General features: G+C 42.2%; 3 protein-coding genes across 13 annotated transcripts in view; 1 reads left to right on the plus strand and 2 right to left on the minus strand.

Annotated features, from left to right (window-relative positions):
- abca5 (ATP-binding cassette, sub-family A (ABC1), member 5) overlaps nucleotides 1-22 on the minus strand; it is a 37,690-nt gene extending 37,668 nt beyond the window's left edge. For 2 of the 3 annotated variants that reach the window (XM_032501820.1, XM_032501819.1), the window contains exon 1: nucleotides 1-22. This exon is cut by the window's left edge and continues 133 nt beyond it. The gene's annotated coding sequence lies outside the window, so the exon portion shown is untranslated. The other variant, XM_032501821.1, reaches the window with a different exon arrangement.
- Nucleotides 23-78: 56 nt separating this feature from the next.
- On the minus strand, nucleotides 79-8,189 carry asb3 (ankyrin repeat and SOCS box containing 3). 7 transcript variants are annotated; one of them, XM_032501847.1, is made up of 10 exons: nucleotides 7,926-8,189; nucleotides 6,063-6,267; nucleotides 4,912-5,079; nucleotides 3,938-4,050; nucleotides 3,274-3,406; nucleotides 2,865-3,042; nucleotides 1,955-2,173; nucleotides 1,555-1,857; nucleotides 1,325-1,458; nucleotides 79-753 (listed from the first exon to the last, which is right to left on the minus strand). In XM_032501847.1, exons 1-10 carry the CDS (start codon nucleotides 8,004-8,006, stop codon nucleotides 521-523), a joined length of 1,767 nt encoding a protein of 588 aa, XP_032357738.1. In that variant the 5' UTR covers nucleotides 8,007-8,189; the 3' UTR covers nucleotides 79-520. The 7 variants fall into 7 exon arrangements, with proteins under 7 accessions (XP_032357738.1, XP_032357733.1, XP_032357736.1 ...); XM_032501842.1 differs by having other exon boundaries at nucleotides 4,912-5,082; nucleotides 6,054-6,267; XM_032501845.1 differs by having other exon boundaries at nucleotides 4,912-5,082; nucleotides 7,926-8,187.
- The window catches only part of c21h10orf88 (chromosome 21 C10orf88 homolog), an 8,420-nt gene continuing 4,117 nt past the window's right edge, over nucleotides 7,980-12,282 (plus strand). The window contains exons 1-7 of one of the 3 annotated variants that reach the window (XM_032501861.1): nucleotides 7,980-8,207; nucleotides 9,199-9,390; nucleotides 9,971-10,168; nucleotides 10,551-10,620; nucleotides 10,745-10,936; nucleotides 11,735-11,863; nucleotides 12,028-12,151. In XM_032501861.1, the coding sequence (XP_032357752.1) occupies nucleotides 9,242-9,390; nucleotides 9,971-10,168; nucleotides 10,551-10,620; nucleotides 10,745-10,936; nucleotides 11,735-11,863; nucleotides 12,028-12,151 (862 nt within the window). In that variant the 5' untranslated portion in view covers nucleotides 7,980-8,207; nucleotides 9,199-9,241. The remainder of the gene's footprint in view (nucleotides 8,208-9,198; nucleotides 9,391-9,970; nucleotides 10,169-10,550; nucleotides 10,621-10,744; nucleotides 10,937-11,734; nucleotides 11,864-12,027; nucleotides 12,152-12,282) is intronic. The other 2 variants (XM_032501862.1, XM_032501863.1) reach the window with 2 other exon arrangements.

Genomic DNA, 12,282 nt, shown 5'->3' on the forward strand with positions numbered 1-12,282 from the left:
CAAATACAGATGTGACGTCAACCAATCAGATCTGGTCTTGGTGTTAATGACAACGGTTTGCACCAATCAGAGTTTAACCAAATGTCTTTTATTGTCACGTCACAAACGTAAACTGAACAAACGCCACTTGTTTGGTTTTGGAGGGTAAAATAAATACAGCACAATAAAAAAAATTTAATTAAAGCACAAATTAACTGGCGGATAGAAACAACTTAATACAAACAGCTTTATTATATTGCAATAAACAAATACGAAAATTATTATTTGAAAAGTAAGCCCACCTTTTTACTTATTGTGATCCCAAAGTCTCCAAAGATAACAAATATGCCGAACTGTGTGTAAAATGATGCTCAAAACATCTGAAATATATCCATTTGATGGAATAGTGCAGCCATAAAAACATGGCTCAAACATATAGCTTCCATTAGGAGCTGTAATGAGCTGACACAGTACACAAAACAGTGTGAAATAGGATGATTTCACAACCTTAAAGCAACATAAAGAGGAAGACTAGATGGGGTTATAGAACATGTCTGTGTTTGTGTGTGCTGCGGCATCTCTGTAGTCGATTTGAAAGTGGTGACGGCGGGGAGTGTGTGTAGGAAGCTTCTGGGATGTCTCCGAATCGGAGGAAGTTGTGAAGAAGGGAGGGCACAGGGAGCTGCTGCACAACATCGGTCCTCATCAGTAGATCTGGTCCCAACACTAACCGTACCCTCAACCGACACATGTGGGACAGACAGGGAACGGAGTCTGGAGAGAGGAGAGGAAAAGGACAGGGGAAACGTCATCCTTCACAGTTCACTACAATTTAATAAAAGCAAATGTGTAGAGCTGTGCTCAAATAAGTCAACTAACTGAATAACTAACTAGTTGATTTATTCCGAGGATCTGTAAAACAGTTTTTCCTCAAAGAATCATGCAAAAGCACCATTTAGAGTGTGTGTGTGTGTGTGTGTGTGTGTGTGTGTGTGTGTGTGTGTGTGTGTGTGTGTGTGTGTGCGCCAGATGTTTGTTGGGTGACCATACAGATGTTTTCTTAATGTCTGTGTTTTTTAATGTTATGTGTTGATTTTTGGAACAGACGATGCCAGAATCTTTGCTGTGTGAACAGACAATAAGGTTTTGTCTTATCTTATACTTTAAATCTTGTGTTTGCCAGACATGTGCTCAGAAGTTTCTTTGAAAAAATTCAGCAGTAATATAAATAAATAAATAAATAAATAAAAAATGACTAATCAACCCCAAAAAATGACTTAGAACGAAATGACCGATTAGTCAACTAAGCCCTGCAAATCTGCAGTGTATATTTTTGTCAGTTTACCAAAATGTGGACATGGTTCCCAGGTTTCCTCGGCTCGTCTTCGATCCAGGATATGTTTCAAAGGGGGAGACAGAATCGACCAGTTTACAAACTCTAGCAGGTAATTCAACACGCCACTGTCTGCCTGCTCCAACCTAGAAATCATAGAAGAAGGGGACAGAAAGACATTGATCGAGTGCAGTCATCTGATACTTGACCAAATAGTGAAAAAGCGAGTTGACTTGTCCTACATGTGGGGCTGAAGAAGCAAAGTAGGTTCCAGTCCTGCCTTCAGAAGCAGAGGTAGCCAGCAGGCGGCGAAGTGCACTTGGTTTAGTGCCACACAGAGCAGCTCCCTCACTTCTAGCAGCTTTAACACAGTTTGCCCATCTTGATGTGGTACAGAACAGCCCCTGGTCAGAGTCTCTGGTCGAGGGATCCATCTATGCTTAAGTATCAGTTGCAGCAGGTCTGTTTCGTCAGTGGCCAAGGCATAAACCCAGTCCTCCTCACTCAAACTCGCTCCTGCAGCTACCAGCAACACCACTGATTCACTGAAAGAGATTTCAATTGCAGTCAAGTACAAATCCACCTGTTTGATTTTGCGTTTGTTCTTGTGTGTGACGAGGGGAAATGTGCTTTCTAACAAACCTGTATGGTTTGCTGGATGTGCGAGACAAGGCAAAGGAGAGTGGTGAACGGATGCCCAGGATGTGTGTGCAGTCCTGGGCATCCGGGCTGAAACCTTCCCTCAGGAGCATCTCGACACTCTTGCTCTGATGGCTGTGGATGGCCACGTATAGGGGACTCACCATGCCGTCACCGCGGTCACACGCACGATCCGTAACAGCTATCAGCCTCCTGAGGACACTGGATTATCAAAATTACAGAGGATTAAGGGAAACAATATGGATACATTTGCATTCAAAAGTTCATGAGACAAGACATGGCAAGGCAGATTTATTTATATTGCACATTTCAGCAACAGGGCAATTCAAAGTGCTCGTTTGAAAGCCATAATGTCTCTCTCTTTCTCATGTAAAAGCAGAGAAGGGGAAGGTAACCTTGCCCCTTATGACCTCATGAGGTGCAAGATTCCAGATCGGCCCATCTGAGCTTTCATCTTCTCAAAGGCAGAGCAGGATACCCAGGGGTCGGTTTACACCTATCACCATTTCAAGCCACTGGGGGCCATATGCAGGCTGGGGGGACGCATATTACTGTTTAAAAAAAAAGTGAAAGTTTCATGCCATGAGACCTTTAAAGAGAGGATTTGCTGATTATCCCTCTTTTTAATATCATCGTGAATAGAATATCTTTGGGATTGGACTTTTGGTTGGACAAACTTGGAGATGTCACCTTGGGCTTGCACACAATCAACTAACAATGACAAAAAAAACCTTTAAGTCTCAAAATGTTTTCAAATCAAACAATCTGAGAGAAAAAAGTCCCTCTTTATCTATAAGTTTACAACTCGTTGACAAACGTAACGTGTGATGACGGATCACAACTAGACAACGTTAGGAATCACTGCCCAATAGCACAAGTTATGAGTCAGTACCTGATGTGGCCGAACTCGGCCGCAGCGTGAATGGGAAGCTGGGGCCACTCGTGACTGCACGCTATGTTAGGATCTGCTCCGTGGTCCAGCAGGAAATCCACACACACCTGGTGGCCCTCCTGAGAGGCAATCAGCAGCGGCGTGGCCAGATCAGCTGCCTGGGTGCTCACGTCGGCACCTAGGGGGACAACCAAATGAAACACAATTCATTATGTCTTGTACTTTGAGTTGATTTTATATAAGAGAGGAGTGTAAAGAAGAGACAGTAACTAGGACACAAGAAGAGAACTCTGGTAGAAATTGATCAAGTCGCTGACCAACGTTAAATTGTAACAAACAAAGTTATACTTAAAGCTATGAACAAATGCACAGGCACACATAAAGGCATGAGGGAAAAACAGCTGTTTACCAGCATTAACAAGGATTTCCAGGCATTCCTGTCGTCCATACTGTGCCGCCACAAAGAGAGAGGAGATCTTGTGGTCATCTACTGCCTCCAGGTTGCACACATCGGCCAGTATGCGCACAATTTCACTGTGACCCTTGGGAAATAACAAAAAGTGTTTTTTTTAAGTTTAAGACCGACAAAAAATCTGGTCTAAAGTCAATAAGGCATCATTTCATTGTTACTTTAACAGCGTTAAGTAAAATGGGCCTAGGCTTATGCATAGAGCACGCACACTATGCTTGTTACGCACACAGGGAAGAGCAGCAGCACACAAACATGCAGAAGATACATAAAAATATTACGGTGCAAATCATTCATCATAATAGCAATGAGCCAAGGTCCAAACGCACCTGGCTTTGAAAGTCAATGGGAGAGGACACTCTGATTGGTTGATAGCATGTTATGCCCATAACACACCTATGAATTACTGAAGACACTAAGTGCAACTGTTTTGAACCATGCGCCCGACCTTTTTTCTGCCGTCAAACTGTCAAAAGTGGATTTGGACACGCCCTAAATGCACCTGCCCCATGCGTTTCACACTGTCCCCTTACATCGTTAAAATAGGGCCCTAAAAGTCACCGGGGGGTACACCTGAACAGAATGATGTGGGTTCCATAATTACCTTATACACAGCCTGATGAAGGCAGGTCCAGCAGGACGCAGTGTGTGTTCTGTTGACCTCTGCACCTTTACCGACGAGCAGTTCTACAACCTCCTTGTGTCCTCCGTCTACAGCTGTTGGAAAACACATAGCAGCTGATAAATACTGAAGAATAAATCCAATCAGACCTAATTTAAATGGTCCCATGGCACGAAACTTTACTTTTTTCAACATTAATATGAGGTCCCCCAGCCTGCCTATGGCCCCCCCGAAACCGAGGCCTGGGTGTCCTGCTCTGCCTTTGAGAAAATGAAAGCTCAGATTGGCCGATCTGGAACCTTGCCCGTTATGAGGTCATAAGGGGAAATGTTACCTCTCTTTTCTCTGCTTTGCCCGCAAAGAGAATTTGGCCCCCTATGCTCTAGTGGCTGTAATTCTGCACCAAGGCTGATTTTTGGGAAAGAGACTTCAGATCCAGTATTAGGGGACCACTAAGGTCTATATAAAAGAGACTTCAGATACAGTATTAGGGGACCACTAAGGTCTATATAAAAGAGACTTCAGATACAGTATTAGGGGACCACTAAGGTCTATATAAAGAGACTTCAGATACAATATTAGGGACCACTAAGGTCTATATAAAAGAGACTTCAGATACAGTATTAGGGGACCACTAAGGTCTATATAAAGAGACTTCAGATACAGTATTAGGGGACCACTAAGGTCTATATAAAAGAGACTTCAGATACAATATTAGGGACCACTAAGGTCTATATAAAGAGACTTCAGATACAGTATTAGGAGACCACTAAGGTCTATATAAAATCATCCAAAGAGCAGCATGTCATGGGACCTATAAGGAGAAATATCTAGAGTGTTCAGACATCATGAAGGTGCTCTTTGGAAAGGGATAAAAAAACTTCAAAAAGGGAAAAAGTCAAACCTCTTCTTGTCCCAAAGAACTACACCACTGTGGTAATGTGTGAGTGTTATACCTGCATACAAAGGACAGGACAAGTCATTTGTTAGCTGGTTGATGTTGGAGTGTGCTTCCAGGAGGAGTTGGACCACTTCCAGGTGGCCCCGCTGCGCTGCCAGGTAGCATGCCGATTCCCCCTCATGGGTCAAAGAGTTGACATAGGCACTGCAGCCACGGGAGGAACCTGCTGCTCACACAGACAGAACAAAAGAAATCAGAAAGAAAAGTTCAGTCTACCAGAAAAGGAATATTTCACTTTAAAGAAACCTTGATGAACTTGTGCTAAAAGGATTGATTGATCGAGGTTCTGGGTTTCAATCCAGGTCGTCCCGGCCTTTTCTTTCCTTTCTCCTGTTTCCCCCACCATCAAAACACATGTACTAAGTTCTCCAGTCAGTGCCCTCAGATTTGGAGGTGGTCCCTGGGCGCTGTGATTGGCTGCCCACTGCTCACTTGAGGGATGGGTTAAATGCAGAGAATGAATTTTGCTAGATGTAGTCTGTGTATGTGACAATAAAGTACCTTTACCTGATTGATTAATACGTTGATCAGTAAATACTGAGGAAATTATTTTCATTTCATTTCTTTCTATTTATTTTAATAGTTTATTTAGATATGGACATCAGTACAGGTTCACAATATAAATATGCTATAGTTAGCACCATAGCTAATTTTCATCCATTGTCCCTAGGCAGATTTATAACAGACAACGCCCACCAATCAACATTTAACATGTAAATGTGCGAGTGTTAGCCAGCCAGCTAATTTACTTGTAGTTTACTTGTTAATTGTAGTCCTTTTTGTCATGTTTTGAGACCAGAGCAACAGGAAACAGCGAGGCATTATTATTAATTAACAACAATTTTGATAACTGCTTTTCAGAAATTCAGCATGCAGACCAGAAAAACATACTACGGCTCCATCTTCTCTAATATGAGGATGCGTTGCTTCTGTTCCGTCTATAGCTATAGATGTAAATTACTATCTTTGATTTTGAATGATTGGTCCAAGTTAGAGCAAAAAAAACAATTAGTGCATTCATCGATTAGTTTGTTGGCCGACTATGAATTCTTTAGGTTAATTTGTCCGAAACCAAATCCAAGAAGTGTCTGTTTTCAGTTTCTAAAATGTGAGAACAACCATGAGTTGCCCAATGACCTTTCTTACCGCCCGCAGCAGCCAGAATGTCCTGCACACACTCCGTACTGCCGGCGGCCGCCGCCTCGTGCAGGGCATTCCAGCCGCGGTTGTCTCGACAGTCGACACTGAAGCCTCTCTTTATCAGCCTCCTCACACGCTTCCTACAGCCGGAGCGAGCTGCGGCAGCAACACTAGACACACTGTGTCCGTAGCACTCTGTGAAGTCCATGTCCTGCTTTAAACAGAGAGTTAGAGCCGTTAATCAGGGTTTCCCATACCATTATAAAGCTTATGAAGCCATTCTGGGCACCACCTAAAACTAATGTAAAATCAATGTGAGCATCAGAAGTAACTGAAATAGGCTATTTCTCTCAGATCTAATGGTTGGAGTTGGTCCCCAGTTTGCTTCTTTAGCAATTGTTGTCTTCAACCCTTTTGAGTGTTATTTATTTATTTATTAGCTTCCCTAGCGTTTCCAACATTTTAGACACAGATGTGGTAATAAATAATGGTCCAAAATGATGTGAAATTGCATATGTTTTTAACTGAATATCATCCCTTTCTTGAGGGAGGACCCCTAAACCCCCATCAAGTACGCACACCTAAGTCTTCCACAAACTGAGGGAAAGCAGCGCACTAACGATGCCAGTATCTTTTCACATGTTAACTAGGGTATCATTAGAAAAAATACAGAAAGAATAAACAAAGTATATAAAGTAATTACAATTCCAAAAAATACTACATATGTATGTATATATATATATATATATATGTATTTTTGTGTGTGAGTGTGTTCTTGTGTTTGTGTGTGTTTTTATTTATTGTGTCATGGACCCCCCTGGGTCTAATGTTTAAAGATAACAGACAAGTTCACAAACTCTGACTGAAAGCACCAAAATTGACGGGGGGAAAAAATTAAAAAATAAATAAATAAATACATTAAAAAAAGAATTTGGGGGGGCTGAGATGAATATTAGGGGGCCCTTGAGCCCCCTAAAAAGGGTCTAAAATCGCCCATGGTTCATATTTAATCCTCGCTGAGGGTATCTGTAGTGTTCTTAGATGCAAAATATGCTTCTTAAATGACCCATAATAATAATATTAATATCACCCAGCAGGATAATGAAAATGAGCTACAATATTACAGCGATGAACACATTAATACAAATTATACACAAACATTATAATCCAATAATATATGCATTGTTCTGAGATGGGACATTCTGCATAATTAGTAATTTAAGATAGATAGATGGATAGATAGATAGATACATAGATAGATAGATAGATAGATAGATAGATAGATAGATAGATACATAGATAGATAGATAGATAGATAGATAGATAGATAGATAGATAGATAGATAGATAGATAGATAGATAGATACATAGATAGATAGATAGATACATAGACAGACAGACAGACAGACAGACAGACAGACAGACAGACAGACAGATAGATAGATAGATAGATAGATAGATAGATAGATAGATAGATAGATAGCCTTTATTATTAGACTCAATGTCCATAAAAACAACAACAAACAAAAGAGATACAGGAACACGAGACAGACACCATTTAAATAAGACAGCTACACCAGCAATCCCATTAACTTTTGGTATTTTAAATAAATTCTAAATCCTAATTGGACTGCTAACATGAAAACACAACTTTAGCCTGCATGCTAACGCTGTCGACCACAGAGAAATACATAGCAACCGTTGGAAATAGACACGTTGCTACGTTCACAAATCACAATAAAAGCTTAGTCACCGTTCGCTGCACCGTAGAAATGTCATAAGCTTTAACACAACACTACACACAAGTTCTAAGAATCACGTAAAACACGTAAATGTGTTGTACTTAGAAAAAGAAGAGGTCTTATTTACCAAAAAATCAACGGCTGCGGGGTCGGTGACGGCTGGCAACCATGTCGTGAGTCGCTGTTTAGTGACGTCAGACCACAACATCCCCCGTCGCGCGCGCTACACGACAGCTGTAGTTAGCGATAGCAGAAGTCAGACATGCATCGTTTTAGCATCAAGTAAACATCAGAATCAAATTCATCAGTAGTTATTTTATTAAAATACGTCCAATGAAATGCGAAGACGAAGATTCAGAAACCGGAAGAAAACAAGCTAGTCAACGGTTTCTATTGGAGCAATTCTAAGGTAAAGGTAAAAGTAACCTATAAAATATATATTAGCAAGCTATGTTGTTTATTTACAGTTACTGCTGCTGGAGCAAATACATTTAAATATGATGCATGCCGAGATTATCCACCTGCACATCCAGTACATAAAACGGGAAGAACTAGACGAAAATACATATTTCAAGTTTACCTTCCTGATGTCAGATACAGTTTTAATGGTAGGGTTTATGGTTCATGTGTAAGAGAATATAAATATAATTTGCCTGTAGACGGTCCTGATTTGTCTTCTGTATTATCTCCTCACCTATCTCCTGAATCACAATCTGGTTAGTTGCCCAGTAGGTTTTCACAGTTTGCCTCACAACAATAAACACAATAAGATGACATAAAAGTAAAAGCATGCACTACAAAAGTCAAGAAACATAAATGTAGAATAGAAAACATAACAATAACATTAATAACAATATGTAAAAACAATATATAATATACTATGTTTGGAAAGGAAAGAGCTGGACCATTTTGTGTAGAATATTGACCAGGAAATATGCAGATTTTCACAATATGAAGTATGAAGAACATGTGGCGGGAGCTGTGTGTGTGCGTGTGCGTGTGCGTCTGCGTGTGTCTGTGTGTCTGTGTGTGCGTGCGTGTGCGTGCGTGTGTGTGTGCGTGTGCGCGTGTGTGTGTGTGCGCGTGTGTTTGTGTGTGTGTGCCTGTGTGTGCGTGTGTGTGTGTATGTGTGTATGTATGTGTGTGTGTGTGTGCGTGTGTGTGCGTGTGTGTGTGTGTGTGCGTCTATATTTTCTGCGTAGACACCATAAAGTTTTATTTTGTCTTATGTTATGAGCCACCTGCAGTCAGGAAGAAGCGGACCTTGTGGCGTTCAGGGACCGCCGAGGGGGACTAACTGTCCTGACTGGTTTCAGAACGTCTTCCTCTGCCCTAGCGTGTCTCCCAACTTGTCCTCATTCATTTTTGTCTCCTAAGTTGTTTACCACGCTGTGTCTCAGCCTGTCTCCTATAGGTTATCGCCCCCGTGGTCTGAGCAGCATCATGGTGGACATTGCCGTGAAGAGCGGAGCTGCTTGGGTCTGCTGCGTTCAGGGACATCAGTTGGCCGATGTCCTGCTTCCTGTTCACATCTGGAACAGAGAGGATCACGAAGAGGAGCTCAGTCCGCCAGAAGGAGGCAAGACAAATGGGTAATGAGCTCTTAGCTTGCACATCCATATAAGATAGAAAGCCTTTATTGTCCTTATACACATGTGCAGAACCTGTGCAACGAGATTGAAGCAAAACCTTTACAGTGTCAACACAAAATATAAAAATATTAAAAATAAAATAAATAAAAGTAGTGCAGAAGAAGAAAACAAAGAGAGGGGGGAATGCGGTGCACAGTTCCTGAGAGCAACTATATACATGTATATGAAATAGTAAGAAAGATAAAGGGTTTGTATACACATTATGCAAAATATAGTTATTGATGTATCAAAAATCCTGAGTATTAAATATTGCACAGTAATGAGATTAAGTGGTTAAATATTAAATATTGTACTATAGTGAAAATTGCACAGAATTCACCTCACCAGACTCATCCACACAGCTTCCCCTCTATCTATCTATCTATCTATCTATCTATCTATCTATCTATCTATCTATCTATCTATCTATCTATCTTAGTAAAGGCTGATGTAGAAGTGCAACTTAACTGTTGTAATGTGGGCAAACAGAAGGGGCTTAGATGAGTGAGCAGCACCTTTAACCCTTATCTCCCCCTCACAGGGGTGGCCCGGTGCTGCTGGAGCGGACGGAGGAGGGGTCTCCGTGCGTCCTGACGCTCCACTGCACCCCCCGCTCCTCTACTGCCATCAGCCGCCTGCTGGTCATCAGCGAGGCTCGGACCATGGAGGTGTACAGCCAGACTGGGGAATACTGCGGGACAGTACGCGGGGAGAGGGGCGACAACGTCCAGCCAGACAGGTACACACACACACACACACACACACACACACACAGAGATATCTGGGTGATATCTGGGAATCATGACCAGAAATGATGGAGATGGAGGATACTGCACACACACCAAGTTCAATACATTTAGATTAAATGCAGCTTCTTTCAATTATTGAACAAGGAAGATAACCATGGGTACACACACACACACACACACACACACACACACACACACACACACAAGTTTGTACCCATAGTGTCTCTCTTAACATGGTGTTTGCACAGACAGGTTTAAAAGCACTTAATTGGAAGTGGCTATGGATAAAAGCGTCAGCTAAATGACATGTAATGTAATGCAATGTAATAACAGTGAGACGTTGAAGCAGGGTATCCTCTGTTTTGCCCGCAGTTCAGAGAGAGGCCCTTTTTACAAGAAACAGCTGATCCTCGAACATCCATCCTCAGCCTGTGACGTCAAGGTGACCCTCGCATCTTCTTAACTTTAGTCCCTACATCTATAGACGTTGTGTCTGACCTTGGACAGTTACAGTTTTATATTTGCACAAGGCGGTGTTGAGTTTGATCCTCTGGTTCTGTCTCCAGCTGCTCTCCCTGGGTGGTAGAAGCAGTGTTCTGGTGTGTCGGGTCATCGTGGGCCTTCAGCAGCTCCAGCCCTGCGCCGCCCGCGGCCCCGGCATCGACATGCAGCAGGTGCAGTGTCTGGTTGAGGAGATGGGAACGAGCCTTTCTCCAGGAGCCCAGAACCTCATGGACATGGTGCACTTTCAGCAGAAGGTGGGAGAAAAGGGGCGGTGGATTGCTTTAGCCTTAAACAACGTCTTTAGGCAATAAAGCGTGATTTATGGTCCAGCACAGGCGCCCCGCAGATATTTTCTCCATAGCCTACAGAAGTGGGCTGAAGTTTTTTCTCATAGTTTGTGCGTTGGTGTGTGTGTCAATCTCTTTAACCCTTGTGTTGTCCTCAAATCAAATTAGAACCAATTTTGAAAAAACAAAATCTTTATCCGAAAAGTGTGTTTTAACCAAATTTTCTGAAGAATAATGTGGATTGTTTCACTCAAGCCTCTTGCACAATGATCAGCCCACTACTCTCTTTAAATTTGGTTGTTTTATTCAATTTTATAGCATTCAAAAACATTTTTTTACGAAAGACCATTGAAAGAAGAGACTTAAATGTCCCAAAAAAAGCTTTGAAAACACGGGGGGGAGGGCAATAAAAAAAAAAAAAAAACATCAAGGGGAAAAGCAACAAAGGTTTGGAAAGAGACGACCAAAACGTTGAAAAAAAAGAGTCCGGCGTAGGGTCAGGCGTAAGGTCAGGCATAGGGTCGTGTCTCCATGTACCTAAATACGTAACCTCGGCATTGAAGCATGAATCATAAATCGGCCTTAAGGGGGAATTACAACTCCGCGGAAGGAGTACATGTTCTTGCTTGTACTTCACTTCACTGATGGTTGTTTTCCAAAGTGTGCCATAAGGTAGTTAGATCATCCAACCTTTGGTTTAAGTTAATGGCATATCTTTATAAAAATCGCCTCACTGATTGACACAGGGACTGTTTTTCCCTCCAGAACCAGAGCAGCTCTCTGGGCGGCTTCCTGCCTCTCCTGATGGGAGGTGGAGTTTTCTCCGCCCTGGCTCAAGGAGCCACCATCTCCCCAGCAGCCGTCAGCAAGCAGCCCCCGCCTGCAGACTCCAGGGTATCAGTGGTATCTGTGCTGTTTGTTTGGGCTCATCCCATACAATGTGATCCCATATCCTTATAGACTTTAGTTACCCAGTTACCTTAGCAAGTGGGTAAAGTAAATGTATACACATGCTGCATATCACACAGTTTTAGAAAGTCTTGTTTCTGTGTTGCTAGCCTCCAGTCGGCTCCATCCGACCTGCAGATGAAGCTCCGCCGGCTCAGAACGGAGCGATGTCGAACGGCTCTGTCGCCTGCTCCCCCGACCTGCCGCTTTCTGGTGTCAACACTGAGAAAATAAGTAGGGGTCCTTTTTTGTTTCAGGTCAACAAAAATGCACAAGGTGTAGACTTGGAAATAACAATATGACGTTTGCAAGTATGTCTGACATTTCATAAGAATTGTTTTCCTTTCTTGTTGCAATTCTTAGCC

Source organism: Etheostoma spectabile, chromosome 21, assembly GCF_008692095.1.
Source record: "Etheostoma spectabile isolate EspeVRDwgs_2016 chromosome 21, UIUC_Espe_1.0, whole genome shotgun sequence".
Lineage (NCBI taxonomy): Eukaryota > Metazoa > Chordata > Actinopteri > Perciformes > Percidae > Etheostoma > Etheostoma spectabile.